The sequence below is a fragment of the Pygoscelis adeliae genome, unplaced genomic scaffold (assembly GCF_000699105.1).
Source record: "Pygoscelis adeliae isolate BGI_AS28 unplaced genomic scaffold, ASM69910v1 Scaffold98, whole genome shotgun sequence".
NCBI lineage: Eukaryota > Metazoa > Chordata > Aves > Sphenisciformes > Spheniscidae > Pygoscelis > Pygoscelis adeliae.
Window position 1 is genome coordinate 6,910,158 of NW_008825547.1, and position 13,446 is coordinate 6,923,603.

The 13,446-nt window shown below is 35.5% G+C and overlaps 1 protein-coding gene across 2 annotated transcripts in view; it reads right to left on the reverse strand.

Moving 5' to 3' along the window:
• Positions 1 to 13,446, reverse strand: part of ASPH (aspartate beta-hydroxylase) — a 101,487-nt gene that overhangs the window by 60,085 nt on the left and 27,956 nt on the right. For both annotated transcript variants that reach the window (XM_009332089.1, XM_009332090.1), the window contains exons 5-14: positions 12,611 to 12,685; positions 11,940 to 12,101; positions 10,696 to 10,755; positions 8,995 to 9,051; positions 8,428 to 8,472; positions 7,641 to 7,676; positions 3,927 to 3,965; positions 2,505 to 2,549; positions 2,342 to 2,383; positions 802 to 852 (exon numbers count right to left, since the gene is read on the reverse strand). In XM_009332089.1, coding sequence (XP_009330364.1) covers positions 802 to 852; positions 2,342 to 2,383; positions 2,505 to 2,549; positions 3,927 to 3,965; positions 7,641 to 7,676; positions 8,428 to 8,472; positions 8,995 to 9,051; positions 10,696 to 10,755; positions 11,940 to 12,101; positions 12,611 to 12,685 — 612 coding nt within the window. The remainder of the gene's footprint in view (positions 1 to 801; positions 853 to 2,341; positions 2,384 to 2,504; positions 2,550 to 3,926; positions 3,966 to 7,640; positions 7,677 to 8,427; positions 8,473 to 8,994; positions 9,052 to 10,695; positions 10,756 to 11,939; positions 12,102 to 12,610; positions 12,686 to 13,446) is intronic.

Genomic DNA, 13,446 nt, shown 5'->3' on the forward strand with positions numbered 1-13,446 from the left:
GTTAAGGCCAATGAGTAAATTGCAGGATTGCACAGTTTCAAAAATGATACTTCAAAATTCTGAAACTACACTATGCAAAGCACAAATCTCCCACAGTTTCACAAGCTACTACAGTATGGGCTTAGAAAGCATTCATATACTTATTATGTTCTCAGCTGTAATTGTGAAATATTTTACTTCAAACCTTAGTTCTTTTTAATTCTGTGTGTATGTTTAAATTAGACATGTCACATGTCACCAAGTGCTTTTACTGCTAATAAGACTGAAGGTTGCACACAGCTCCCTATTCATGCATGGAGGGTGTCAGGCTCAACAGAAAAGAATTCGTAATAGCCGAGATGCTGGCTGTAGGCAGCAAGAAGAATCGAAGAGAGGGAAATACATTCTCTGACTCAGGAAGCCCATAAATAAAGTGCTCAAAGAAGGCGAGACATCCCACTTCATTTTATTTCTTACATATACTCTCTTTCCTGAGTACGCACTACTGGCTGGTGGGAAAACAGCACAGCAAAGAAGTCTTCAGCTTCACATGACCTAATATGGCCATTTTTATCACTGCAAGTTCTTCTGAACTGCGAGCACTCTCAGCTTCTAAAACTGAAGAGTGCTCTGCAAGCCATTAAAATATTGTCATTAAAAAACCCAAGATGCTAGATTCCAACTACACAGTTATATTTGTCCTTAAAAGAAAAAAAGCTGCAGAAAAAGTTACAAATGTATTTTTATTGCAGCACAGAATTCTATTCTGTGATATGTATCATTCTCGAAGTAGCAAACTCATGCAAAAGATAATACACAAACCTGATTGCTCTGGTTCAGTGGCCACATCATCTTCTGTATGCTTACTTTCTACTGTTACAAAGAAAGTAAGTGTTCAAAGTTACACATAGTACGTTCACAATTTTGTTTTTATTCCCCACCAGCCACCCATCAAACAAAAAGGAAGACTTAAGTTAACCTAGTTGGTTGTTCTACAGTTTAACAGTAGAAAAAAAGGTACTGAATGCATGTCATGTCCAAAAGTTTAGCTCCTTCTTGTTATTGACTTCCATTCCTAGTACACCCCCAAAAGTGATTTTGGTTACAATTGTTGTTTGTGTGAAACAATGATGTTTATTTCCCCATTTAATTATATTAGAACACATTTTTCAAGTGGGAAACCTAAATAAATACAGCACCTCATCCTACACACTTTGCTCAAACTAAACTGCTTAGATCACTTTGCTCTAGCTGACTAAATAAAGTCATGTTCGAAAAAAATCTTGCTTAATGATATTTTTAACTTCTTAGAGCAAATCTTCAAATTACATTTGACCCGGCACTCATTTAAAATTCCCTGACACCAGCACAACAAACAAAAATTTACAACTTGATCTTTTTGATTAGTAATGTAGGAAATTAACACACTATTCCTCAAAATGAAACTCTAAGTAATTCATAAGAACGTCATGAAGTTCAACAAGGCCAAGTGCAAGGTCCTGCACCTGAGTCAGGGCAATCCCCAGTATCAATACAGGCTGGGAGTTGAATAGATTGAGAGCAGCCCTGTGGAGAAGGACTTGGAGATACTGGTGGTTGACAAATCGGACATGAGCCGGCAACGTGCGCTCACAGCCCAGAAAGCCAACCATACCCTGGGCTGCATCACAAGAAGTGTGGCCAGCAGGTCGAGGAAAGCGATTCTCCCCTTTTACTCCTCTCTCGTGAGACCTCACCTGGAGGACTGTGTCCAGCTTTGGGGTCCCCAGTACAAGACAGACACGGACCCATTAGAGCAGGTCCAGAGGAGGACCATGAAAGTGATCAGAGGGATGGAACACCTCTCCTATGAAGAAAGGCTGAGAGTTGGTATTGTTCAGCCTGGAGAAGAGAAGGCTCCAGGGAGACTTTATTGCAGCCTTTTGGTATATAAAGAGATCTTATAAGAAAGATGGAGAGAGACTTTTTACCAAGGCCTGTAGTGACAGGACAAGGGGCAATGGTTTTTAAGTGAAAGAGGTTAGATTTAGATTGGACGTAAGGAAGAAATTTTTTACAATGAGGGTGGTGAGACACTGGAACAGGTTGGCAAGAGCAGTGGTGGATGCCCCATCATTGGAAGTGTTCAAAGTCGGGTTTGGATGGTGCTCTGAGCAACCTGATCTAGTGAAAGATGTCCCTGCCCATGGCAGGGGATTTGGACTAGATGATCTTTAAAGGTCCTTTCTGACTCAACCCATTCTATGATTCTATATAGTACATTTCTCTGCTTCGTTTTTTGTTTGGTTGGTTTTTAATTATATTAACAAATATAAATGGAAGAAAAAAAATGTTTTTTTTCACCAACTATAAAAACTCATACCTGACAGCTCTTTATCAATATCAAAATCTTCAATAATTTCATCTATACAAGAAAGTATAAAGAGAAAAAAATATATAATGATCTTTTTTTTTTTTTAACATCAGATTTCAAAATACATATATTTCATCAAAACACTTTAAGATCACAATTACAAAATATATACCTGGCTCTATGGCTTCATTCACATCCTCCAGAAGGTCCTCAACAGCTAAGAAAACATTCAATTCAGAGCAATAATGAAGTCAGGCCCTCAACTGATGAAACTTACATAGAACAAAAACATACAACATAGCTAGTACAGACATGTTTAACCATGAACAGTAAATTGCTATAAACAAACAGGAACTTGGATGAATTTGAGGGAAAAAAAGAAATTACTTCTTAAATTTTCTTCCCTGTTTCACTAAAGAACTGCTGTATTCATTAGGTAAATATTTCAAAATTGTACCTTCTGAACAAATGTTTGGATTAAGACACAGTAACTTTAAAAACACCCCTTAATTTTTCTAAGCATAATCAGTACTCCCATTTTCATTTTTTGCAGCATCAACTCCATCTGCTAGACATATTAAAAACCAAACCAGAAAAACCTGTAATCTTTTACTTTAAAAGTCTTCTTATTTGGGTAAACATGCAATTCCATGGTGGGTCCTACTTTCCTTCCAGAAGGACAATGAGCAAGTTCTTCAACTTAAATTATGGATTCCATGGAAAAATAAATTACTTTTATTTTCTTTGAATATGGCACCTTTTAACTTATTTGACTGTCCTCTTAAGCTTATGATCACAAAGGTGACAAAACGGGTACTTACAATTTATTTACACTAGAGAATTTCTTGACTTCATTCTAAACTAAACAATTGTGTCTTTTTCAATCAGCTGTCAGAGATGACTCTCAAAAGAGCTGGTATTTCAAGACAACAAAGTATATAGGATCCAGAGAGACGACTGCACACAAATAATTTTTTAATTGCTTCTACTAATTAGACAAAGGCACTAGCAAAAAGTATACATCAAAGCAGAGCTAGTATTGACAGCCTGTAAATTCTGAATGATCTTAAGCACTGGTACAAGGTTATGAGCACGGCTCACAGCAGACTGAGTGTCTATGCTGAACTACTGTGTTCCAAATGTCCACAAAAAGCCTCACATACCCCACTCTGTCACTTGAGACCTTAAAAATGAACCCTCAAGGATGGTATAGTAAAAGAAGGTGTCTCAGTTCATAGTCAAAAACCTAACTTTATAACTACACAGACTTGTAATGCACCTTTGTCATAACTGGCAATATATCGTGATTGAAGATCACACAGATTACGTATTTCAATATAAATAAATAGCAAAATTAAGTTAATGATTTTTATTCTAACTTTACTAAAATATTCCTCTGATTTTGAAAATCATTTATATTCCAAATAACATTTACTTTAGATGTATTTCTATTTTAATTACATATGAAACAAAGATTTTCTATTATACTCCATATATATAAATATATATAGATGGGGGGATGTGTGAGGGAGTGTACACACACCCCACCCACACACATATACATACACACATATGTATATATATAGGTATATACCTGTATCTTGAGTCTCAGTCTGCTTTTCATGTTTTGGTTCTGAAAGGAAAGAAAAGTAAAGTTCCTGGGTGGTCGATACGCATGAAGCATCCTAAAAATTTGGTTGTTAAGCATCCAGTTCATTTCTTTACTGATAAATGCAAAGCTCTCAAAGACTCTCTCCAGTTTTGGGTCCTGAATAGATACATGAACCTTTACTGGAACTTGTAGTAGAAATTCTAGACAGAAAACAAATATCAAATGTGAACATAATGCTGAAATTTCAAGCATTTCTATCTACACAGATGAAATACTGAAAACAATGACAACAATAAAGCTATCATTTGTACAATTGTTATAATTCACCTACACTCCTAATCTTTGAGTAAAGAGCCAGTCTAACTTTTGTAACTCTAAAGAAGAAATAGGTTAAGTATATTCATTACTTTACTTTAGATAATGTCTGAAAATAGACAAAATGCTATCCATTAATTGTCTGAATTTTCAATATACATTTACTGTGAATTGTGGAACTAAAGAAGTTCAGTGTTCATCCAGTGTTTTGGACAATTTCATTATCTTAACAGGTACTAACCCTCATCTGAAAAAAGGTTATTTACATAAGATTTTTTAAAAAATAAAATCTTTCTACTGTTGTTTTATCTTAAAAGGCACTAATAGTCACTTGGCTCCCGCTCCACCCTTTAAAAAGAAGTTCTTACAGCATGTTCTTAAAAAAACATCCAGAACTCTTCATTTCTAATGCAAATCTCAAACTTCCCTTCTTTCTCTTGTTTCACTGCTACGAACTGTATAAAACTCTTCATAAAATTACTGGAAGTTGTAACTGAGTTCCTATATTCCAAGTTACAGGATCAATCCATTTACACACTTCAGTGTGGGCACATACCCTCGTTTCAACTAAAGAATTTTTAGCATCAGGAATAACCGCAGAAGGTTATGAAGAAACAGCTCCCTTCAATACGCTGGACACACAAAGTGGGCGCAGCCTACCATAGGCCTTCAGTTTCTCCCAACACCATGCAAGGTAGAAGCGATTACAGGAACTGCAATCCTATTAGAGCTAGTTGCTCATCTGAATTAAGAACCAAGTCATACAAAACAAGAGTCAGAAGAGAAACTGAACTGCTCTGGCCAACAATCATCTTGGCAACACCCTCAGCTTTCTGAGAATTCTAGGAAGCACCAGGATTGGAGAAAATAGTACGTCAGAGGGTCTGCCAGAAGAGGGGAAACACACCTGATAGAGATGGTGAAGATACATTGAGTCTAGAATAGAGAAGCTTATACTTCTGCTGATTTCTCAGACATTCGCATCTAAAGCTTTAAAGTGAATCTTCTTGAGGATGCGAACTGCAATTTTGGAACTAATGTAAAAAACATAAGCTTTACATTTGAGAGAAAGAACTTCAGATCTCCACGATGGCCTCCATCCCTTCTTTTGACTTTAGAAAACAGGTGCTAAAATCTCTCTTCTCCAGAAAAAAAGCAAATCTGTTTCATTTTTGATCCAACCAAAAGCATGTCAAAAGGTACAAGAAAGACGGGCCAGGAGACAACAGGGATGAAAACTAGGTACTACAACTGCTAAAATGATGTCTAGCACACATTCATGAACAATTACAACTCCCATATCCTGAAACTGAATAGACTGAACTCAGAAGGAAAAAACAGTGTCACAGAAAGACAGCCTCACATCTTCCAGCACATCTTCAGAGATATCTGTGATTGGCTGGTTAGCTCAAACCTTAAAGGACTGACAACGTAAGATGAGCTTATAGGACTGAGTGTGATTAGACTGTCTTCCCCAGTGGTGTCTCTCATCTTTTCTAGGGATCCTGACAGCAATTTCTGATTATTTTCTCTGGTTATTTCTGAGACACTGATGAGTGCCTAGAACACCTGTACACAGGTCCGCTCTTGAAACAAACAGTGAAATTCCAAATAACTTTGTAACTTCATGTAACTTTCGGTGGGGGTGGGGGGGGTGTTTAAAAAAAAAAAAAATTAATTAAATCTTGTAAATGCCAAGAACACTCAATGCCTCATCTGATTGGTCTTTTTCTTCTACACTGCTCCAGGCTGGAGCTCTCAAATGAAATTCCTCTAAAAAGTACAAAGGAAGCATTGTGCTTTCTTTCATAACCAGAATGTCTTGAAGGGAGAACTTAGAAGCAAGGCAAATTTCCGCCGTGAACTTTTACGAAGAGAAAAGCAGTTTGTCATGGATTATGTTGAACTGCAGGCTGTGTAAAAAAGCCTCGCAATTTAGTAGCCAAGAATAATAATTTTTCGACAATCACCTCCTACCTTGGAATTTCCTTTTGAGAAAAAGAATGGAACTTCCTATTCTCTTCATCAGCTTAATCAGAGGATTTGGAATAGTGAAGAAAGACTAGGAAAAACCTAAATCTGATTTTTCTGATACTATTTAAAACTCTCATTGCAGCACACTAGCAATCACACACGAAACCACCGCTTGCCAAAGCACATGAACTACTCACAAAAATAGAGTGATTCACTGTTATTGTGTCGGGGCCAGAAGAGACTGCAGAATATGAAATGGTTTTGGAACTGATTCTATGGAAAACTGATGCAAATTACTTTGGGAACCTCCACAATCATGTTACTCCAAAAGCAGGTATAGATGACTCTTCCCGAGGGCAGGGACCGTGGAAGGGCTCCCTGTTCATGTCACCACTATATATGAAGAAGCATGAAGAGTAAAGACTAAAAGCTGCACTCCTCCTTCATATCTAGGTGTGAGAAGCAAGAGAAGTGATTCTTGATTAGGAACTGATTGTAAAATAAGTATCTCCTGGAAAGGAGAGTAAACAATAAGCCCAGGGAAAAAGCTAGGTCTCTCTTGTTTTTCTGTCCTATTGATGCTGACATATTTTGACAAGGGAATCACAGCTGAGGCAAATAATTCTTTTCTGCAGACTCAGAGAGACATGGACTAAGGGCTGAATATATCTTTGGGCCACTGAAAGTCCTTCAATGGGATTTTGACTTCCATCCCAAAGGTTGATGTCAGAATTTCCCTCCTAATGACAAAGAATGAACCGCAAGGTTTTCTGTCTCAAATATTTTGAAGTGAAGAATCGCTGTCCTTTGATCAGGTTATAAACACTGAAAATAAGCAAGAGTGTTTTGAAGATATGCTTAACTTCTCTGAAGTCCCCCAGAAGGATCTCACAAAAGGAATCACAACCACATACCTTTGTTTCAAGACTGTGACCACTAGTCTTCTCGTTTACTTTTTGATTTGGTCTCAGCAATCATTAGCAAATCATTAACCAAATCAAACTAAAACAGAGTCATCTCCAAAGAACTGGTAGTTACTGACAAGATGAGAAGGTAACACTGAGCTATACAGCTGCAATGAACCACAGCTGACTTGGACAGGGTTTCATAAGAAAAAGGGCATGCAAAGTCTTCAACATTCCTATGCCACATAAGTACAAAGTATGACAAAGAGGACAAATATGGGAATATAACCTATACACATACTCTACACATGTTCCAGTGTTAAAGACCAATTGATTGCTTACATACACATGGGGTTTGAACATAAAAAACCCCACAAACCCGTAACTGCGAACTTACAAAGTAATGTGACAGCATGGAAAATTTTAAGAACAAGTAATTTCACTTTCATATTAATGTAAGACTTTGATACTGTCATTTCACTAAATATAGCAGTTGTCATACCATGGTCTTCATTATAATCCCCATGCACTCTATCCTCTGTTTAAAGAAAAAAAAAAACGATATAAAAATTCATGGAATTTTAAGACAAGAAATATACACAAATAATACAGTGTCAAGTTTATTCAGGACAAAAAAAGATATTCAAAACTATAGTATTATATACTGTATTAAAGTTAGTAAGAGTTCAACAAAGATGAAGATTTCTAAAAGATTCTGTGAAAAGAACTGAATCATTTTTTGGCATCACAAGATAGACTTAAAAACATAAAGCACGACCAGTGGGCTTTTCTTATACAGTTCATGAAATCACCTACAAACTACCTACAATTCAGAATGCAAATACTCATAAATCGTTTCTATATACAGCAAACTTCTACAGTGGAATCTTGGAATCCGTTTGTTATGGCTTGCTTGCTTTTTAAAAAAATATTTTTAAAGAAACTACTTTTTTTCCTGACAGTTATCACACTAATCTTCAACACCTTTGGCAAACTCAAATTACTTTTTATCCACAGAAACATTTCTATGCAATTCAAAATACAAACATCCATTCTCCTGCAAATTTAACCCTCAAAATATTATTCTGCCCATTTGGCTGACATTACAGAAAAGTAGTATTCTTGTAGATCTTCATATTTTTTTCAGAACATAAATAAAAATATAGATGTAATAACCTACTAGGCACTGATGCTATCTATGAGCTCCAATGTTTTGGGGTTTTTTGGCCTGGTTTGGGGCCAAAATTCAACGAAACGTCAATAAAAAGAAATAAGACTTTGGACTGTACCTGTGTAATGTTCAATAGCATCTTCTAGCATTAGATCAGAGTCACCTTAAACATAAATATTTAATATTTTATATTCTAATCAAATTTTCATGTAACAGCTAAATAGCACAAGAGAAGTTAAAAAGGTCGTATAGTTAGCTCAAGAGTAACAGAACTAAACATACTGAGTTAATACTACAATGTTTTATTTAGAAGTGACAGCTGGATTGTAAAACACATCTAGGAGCTACACCATTAGTCACACAATATAATAAGTTCATGCATATTTGTATTTAGGCTTAAAATTAGGAATACAAATAGGTCTTAGACAGTCCATTGATTAGACTGGAAGACTCCTGACAGAACAGGATATTTATCTAAGTATTTGTGGATTGGATTCGGGGAGTATTGTGTTCACAACTGTAACAGTAACACAGCTGCAAAAATCAGGCTTATTTGAAACTACCTGAAAAACTGTTTGAAAATAAAACTGTGACAAAACAGTCAATATGACATATTACTTTGAAGCATGTTTAAAAAAAGTGTAAGTGATCATATTATAATCTGAAGTCATGAAAATTTACAAACCTGGAGCTTCTGGATCACTTACTGTCTTTTCCACATCCGTATCATATTCATATGAAACTGTAAATTAAATATGAAAAAAGAAATATTTTTAAATTAAAAATATGAAATATTTTTAAATTAAAAATATGAAATATTTTTAATACTCGATTATTTTAACTTGCATCCATAACATGTCTGTCAAGAGCTAAATGTAGCTCCTTAGTTGAAAACTGACAAATTAAAACCTTACAAACAGACACTTGTAACTTGACACATGGAAATCTAATGGAAGGTGTTGGGCCACCTTCTCTTCTAGTCCCCTGTTATACTCTCTCTGTATGTAAACTAGATCCACAAGAGCCATTAGTCTCCATGAATATTTTTTAATAGTTCTTCTAATATGAATAAAAAAATGTAACCTTCTCCTATCCTCAAAGTTCTAAAGTAGCTTCTTTACTAATGTGCAGGAGGACCACTGGTGATGATCTACAGAAGACAAGATAAGAGCCAGAAATCAAACCTTGAGAAATATGTACATTCACTTCTGGCATCGCAGGTTTAGACCAATTCACTTTTTTTCATTGCATAGCTAAATATGTGGATCACTCTCCTCTGTGACTACAGTTCTTTGTGATGTTATTAATATACTCAGTTCGATACATCTGACAACACATGGTACTGAAGGTAAAGTAACTATCCTTTTACTTTGGAAGCATCGCAGCTTGGATTATAAATCAGTAACTGGAAAGCAGTAAATCTCCCACAAAGATAGGAATAAGCAGTTTCAGCTGTATCAAAAAAATAAAATTATTTTTCTGTCATATTTGGCATCAAACAAGACTGTAAAGTCCAGAACTAACATTGAGCCAAAGATAAGAAGCCTAGTCCATGTCTAATATAAATGGAAGAGGCTGCCTGTACTACAAAGCAGCATTATTAGCATCCAGAAGAAAATACTTATCAGATAGCAAGGAAACTGTAATATTCACCTACTGTTTCTTCACAATGGGAAAGATGAGCCAATGTCATTGTATGTGATATCAAGCACACATGAAGATGACTATAAGCTAACTGGATTAGTCCAGGAAAGATTTCAAAAAGCTTTAAAGATGAATTAGGGTGTGCAGAAAGACAGTGCAAGGATAGTTCAGAATGAAGTCCTTGGTGCTGACTCACTCTCTGATAGTATAATTGGCCATAAAGAAACAAACAGTCCTGAAGGAAAGGTTACAAACTGGATGCTTCTGAAAGGCGACAGGTTCCACGTGAGAACACAAGTTTCTGACTAATGCCAAGAATAATAGGCTAGAAGAACCTTAGCATTGTAGACTGTAAGAAGACAGTAATATAAGCAATAAATCTCATTCTCACTCTTAGACTGTACAACCACAGATCTCTTGCCTATCCAGACCCCAATCATACACAACAACCAGAAACACATAAAAAAGTAAAAATGAAGTTTTCGCGCCAATGAAAGCGAAGTTTCCATACCTATCATCTGTTCTTTTTAAGAACCATTTGCAATAGCAAATATGATACAGTCATCTCAGTCAGAGTAAAAATATCCAAGACAATTAAGAACAGTTGTTTGGAGAAAAAAAAAAATTTTCAAAATTGTATATTACTAAACCAGTCTAACCTTTTCTATTTTTCTTTCTCATATAATTTGCTACATTTAGGCAGAAAACCAATATTACCGAGTTTAGAAAAACAAAATTATACCTGGAGCTTCATATGGTTCAGGCTCCGTTGCTCCAAGATCATCTGCCAAAAGATCAGCATCTGAGAAACAAATATGTATTTACAAATTTTAAAATTTTTAAATGAATACATGATACCACAAACCCTATAACAGAATATTATGTAAGAATAGAGTCAAATTTCTACGCAGAAATTCTAAGCAAATTTCTTCTAATGCCAGCAAGATATAGATTGAAAAAATAAAATTGATAATTTTATTCTTATATATAATACTGAGAATGTGCACACACACATAAACTCTATACACATTTGCTCAAAAAAAGATGACTATCCACAGAAATTTCTGTGTAAACGTAAAGAAAGTAGAACATATTCACTCTGCCTTCTTAATAGTAAATGTAAAGATTTAAAGTAACTGGAATTTGAATTTCTCCTCTATTCCCATACTTTAACTTGCACTGTGGATGAACAGAAGAGATACAGAAACAAGGAGGTATAATAGACCCAGGCTGAAAAGAATTACTTCAGCTGTGAAGAATCTCAGTGTACTTCCAGCAATCAAAACTTTTAGATGACATCCATTACATGCGTTTTTCAAAAAGAGGTTATTAAGATATATGTAAAATTTTCAGTACTGCAGACAAAAAGCATTCAGAAATATTTTTCCCTAAGTTAGATTTAGATCATATGATTCCGCTTTAATATTTTGATTGCAAACAAATGTTATCATCCTGTCAGTGCTCCAAGGCAGCAGGATATGATCATCTTCTTTATATGATATTATGTTCTCAGCAGGACTTGCAATATAGTTCATGTATAACATTCTCTTAGAGAGCCACATTAGAAGGAAAGTAGAGCGAGAGTAAGTCTGTCTACAAAAGGCTGTGCTAATAAACTCTTAAAATTTAATTTAATAAACCAGAAAGTCCAGAAGCAGACTCCATATAGATACTACAGAAGTCCCTCTATTGAGGGAGATATGCATACCTAGAGCACAGATTGATTTGTTTGGTTGAAAGCCAATATAGCAGTAAGTAAATAATAATAATTATATATAGTTACCTGGATTCCAAAACACATGGCATTAAAATATCCCATTCTGATTTAAAAAATATTTGCTAAATACAACTTGTTGTGGTTGACATTTGCTAAGTCTCTACTGTAAGTAGAAATTATGAGTCAAGTTTTTAAAGAGACATATTTCCATTTGTCTGTTCTTATTGTTGGCAAAATTTAATTTTAAATATATTTAGTCATTCAGATACCTTTCTGAACTGAGTCTGGTGTCTCATATGCTTCTGGCATTTCATTCTCTAATTCTCTGAGCAAGTCATCTGTTGTAGGTGCTTCAAAAGTTTCTCCATGTATTTCTTCCTTCACTTGCCACTGCTCATTTATACTTTCATCTACGTCTTCATGTCTCTCTCCTAATCAATAATACAGATTGTTAGAGAATAGATATTCTTTGGTAAATTCTATTACCAGCACATACTCAGTCTTCAGCACACCCTTCATGTTTTTCAACTAGTCCCCAAAGGGGATGGGGAGGGGGACAGATGACTTGTCTGCACCTTCCAGCAGTATAAACGCAAAGTATCTGCACTTACTTGCCAGTGCCGCCTTGCTCCTGGAGAAAACCACAGTAAAAGCCATCTCTATTTACCCATTCTTGCATTCTACACAGTATTTTGAGGAAGTTTTTGTCAACTGACTGATTTGAGCTACTGCTGCCAAACACCTCTGGGTAAGAGGCCACAGTTTTAGGATTTGGTGACTGAACTTTTTGAATTTTCTTGAAAATGACAAATTAGCTAATTAGAATGTTTTATGTAGGCAAAACTACTTGAACTGCATACCAAAACCAGACTCTGAGATTTGTCTAGCCTATGGCAGTATTTATAAATTCTTCAGTGATTTCTAAGTGTTTGTGCATTACCAGGCTGGGAATGGAGAGCTTCATGAAGAACAGACTGAATTTCCTCTTCCAATTCTATGTCAGCATTCTTGTGCTCTAAAAGGATTATAAATTGCAACGAAGGTAAGCGCAAAATGCAAAGTCCAAACATTAGCTCAAGCCTTGCAGCTTTTAGTAGCCTCCATAAAGTTAGTATTCCATTCCATAAAGTTCTGTAGAGATTGACTTGGTGAACCTCTGCAACTCACGCAATTACTAAAACAATTTGGTTTTGCTTACTCTCCAATATGGAAAGTATTGCACCAATCACATCAGATTCATTCTGAAGATGAATCGGAAGAATTTATCTACACCGCATTTTCTGCACATATCTTTTTCTCAGTGGCAGTAACATTAACAACTTCAGATAACTATTCAAACCAAGAATTCTAAGTAATTATTTTACTAACACTTTCATCCATTACTTTCCTACAACTTAGGCAGCAGCACTAGCATGTTATATTTGATGACAAAATGTCACTTGCAGAAGTGGGGTTTTGCTGCCTTTATAAACAGGGAAAAGAGATACTAACATTACAATATCAAGGCCTTCCTCTGGCAATTCATAGCAGAATAAATCACAAACTGATTTCAGGGACAAGTGATTGTCATCTAACACACCAGCCCAGGACATAACAGGAATTTGTATGAAGTGTTGCCTTCATATAAACGTCCTGAAATTAACATTGAGAAACTCAAGAGCATGAAACCAAATCACAGCTGCATTTTTCAAGTAACGATCCAAAACGGTATCAGTTATGAAAAACAAAAAAGGAAACGACATCTTGATATATTTTATAAATGATAACTTCAGAAAA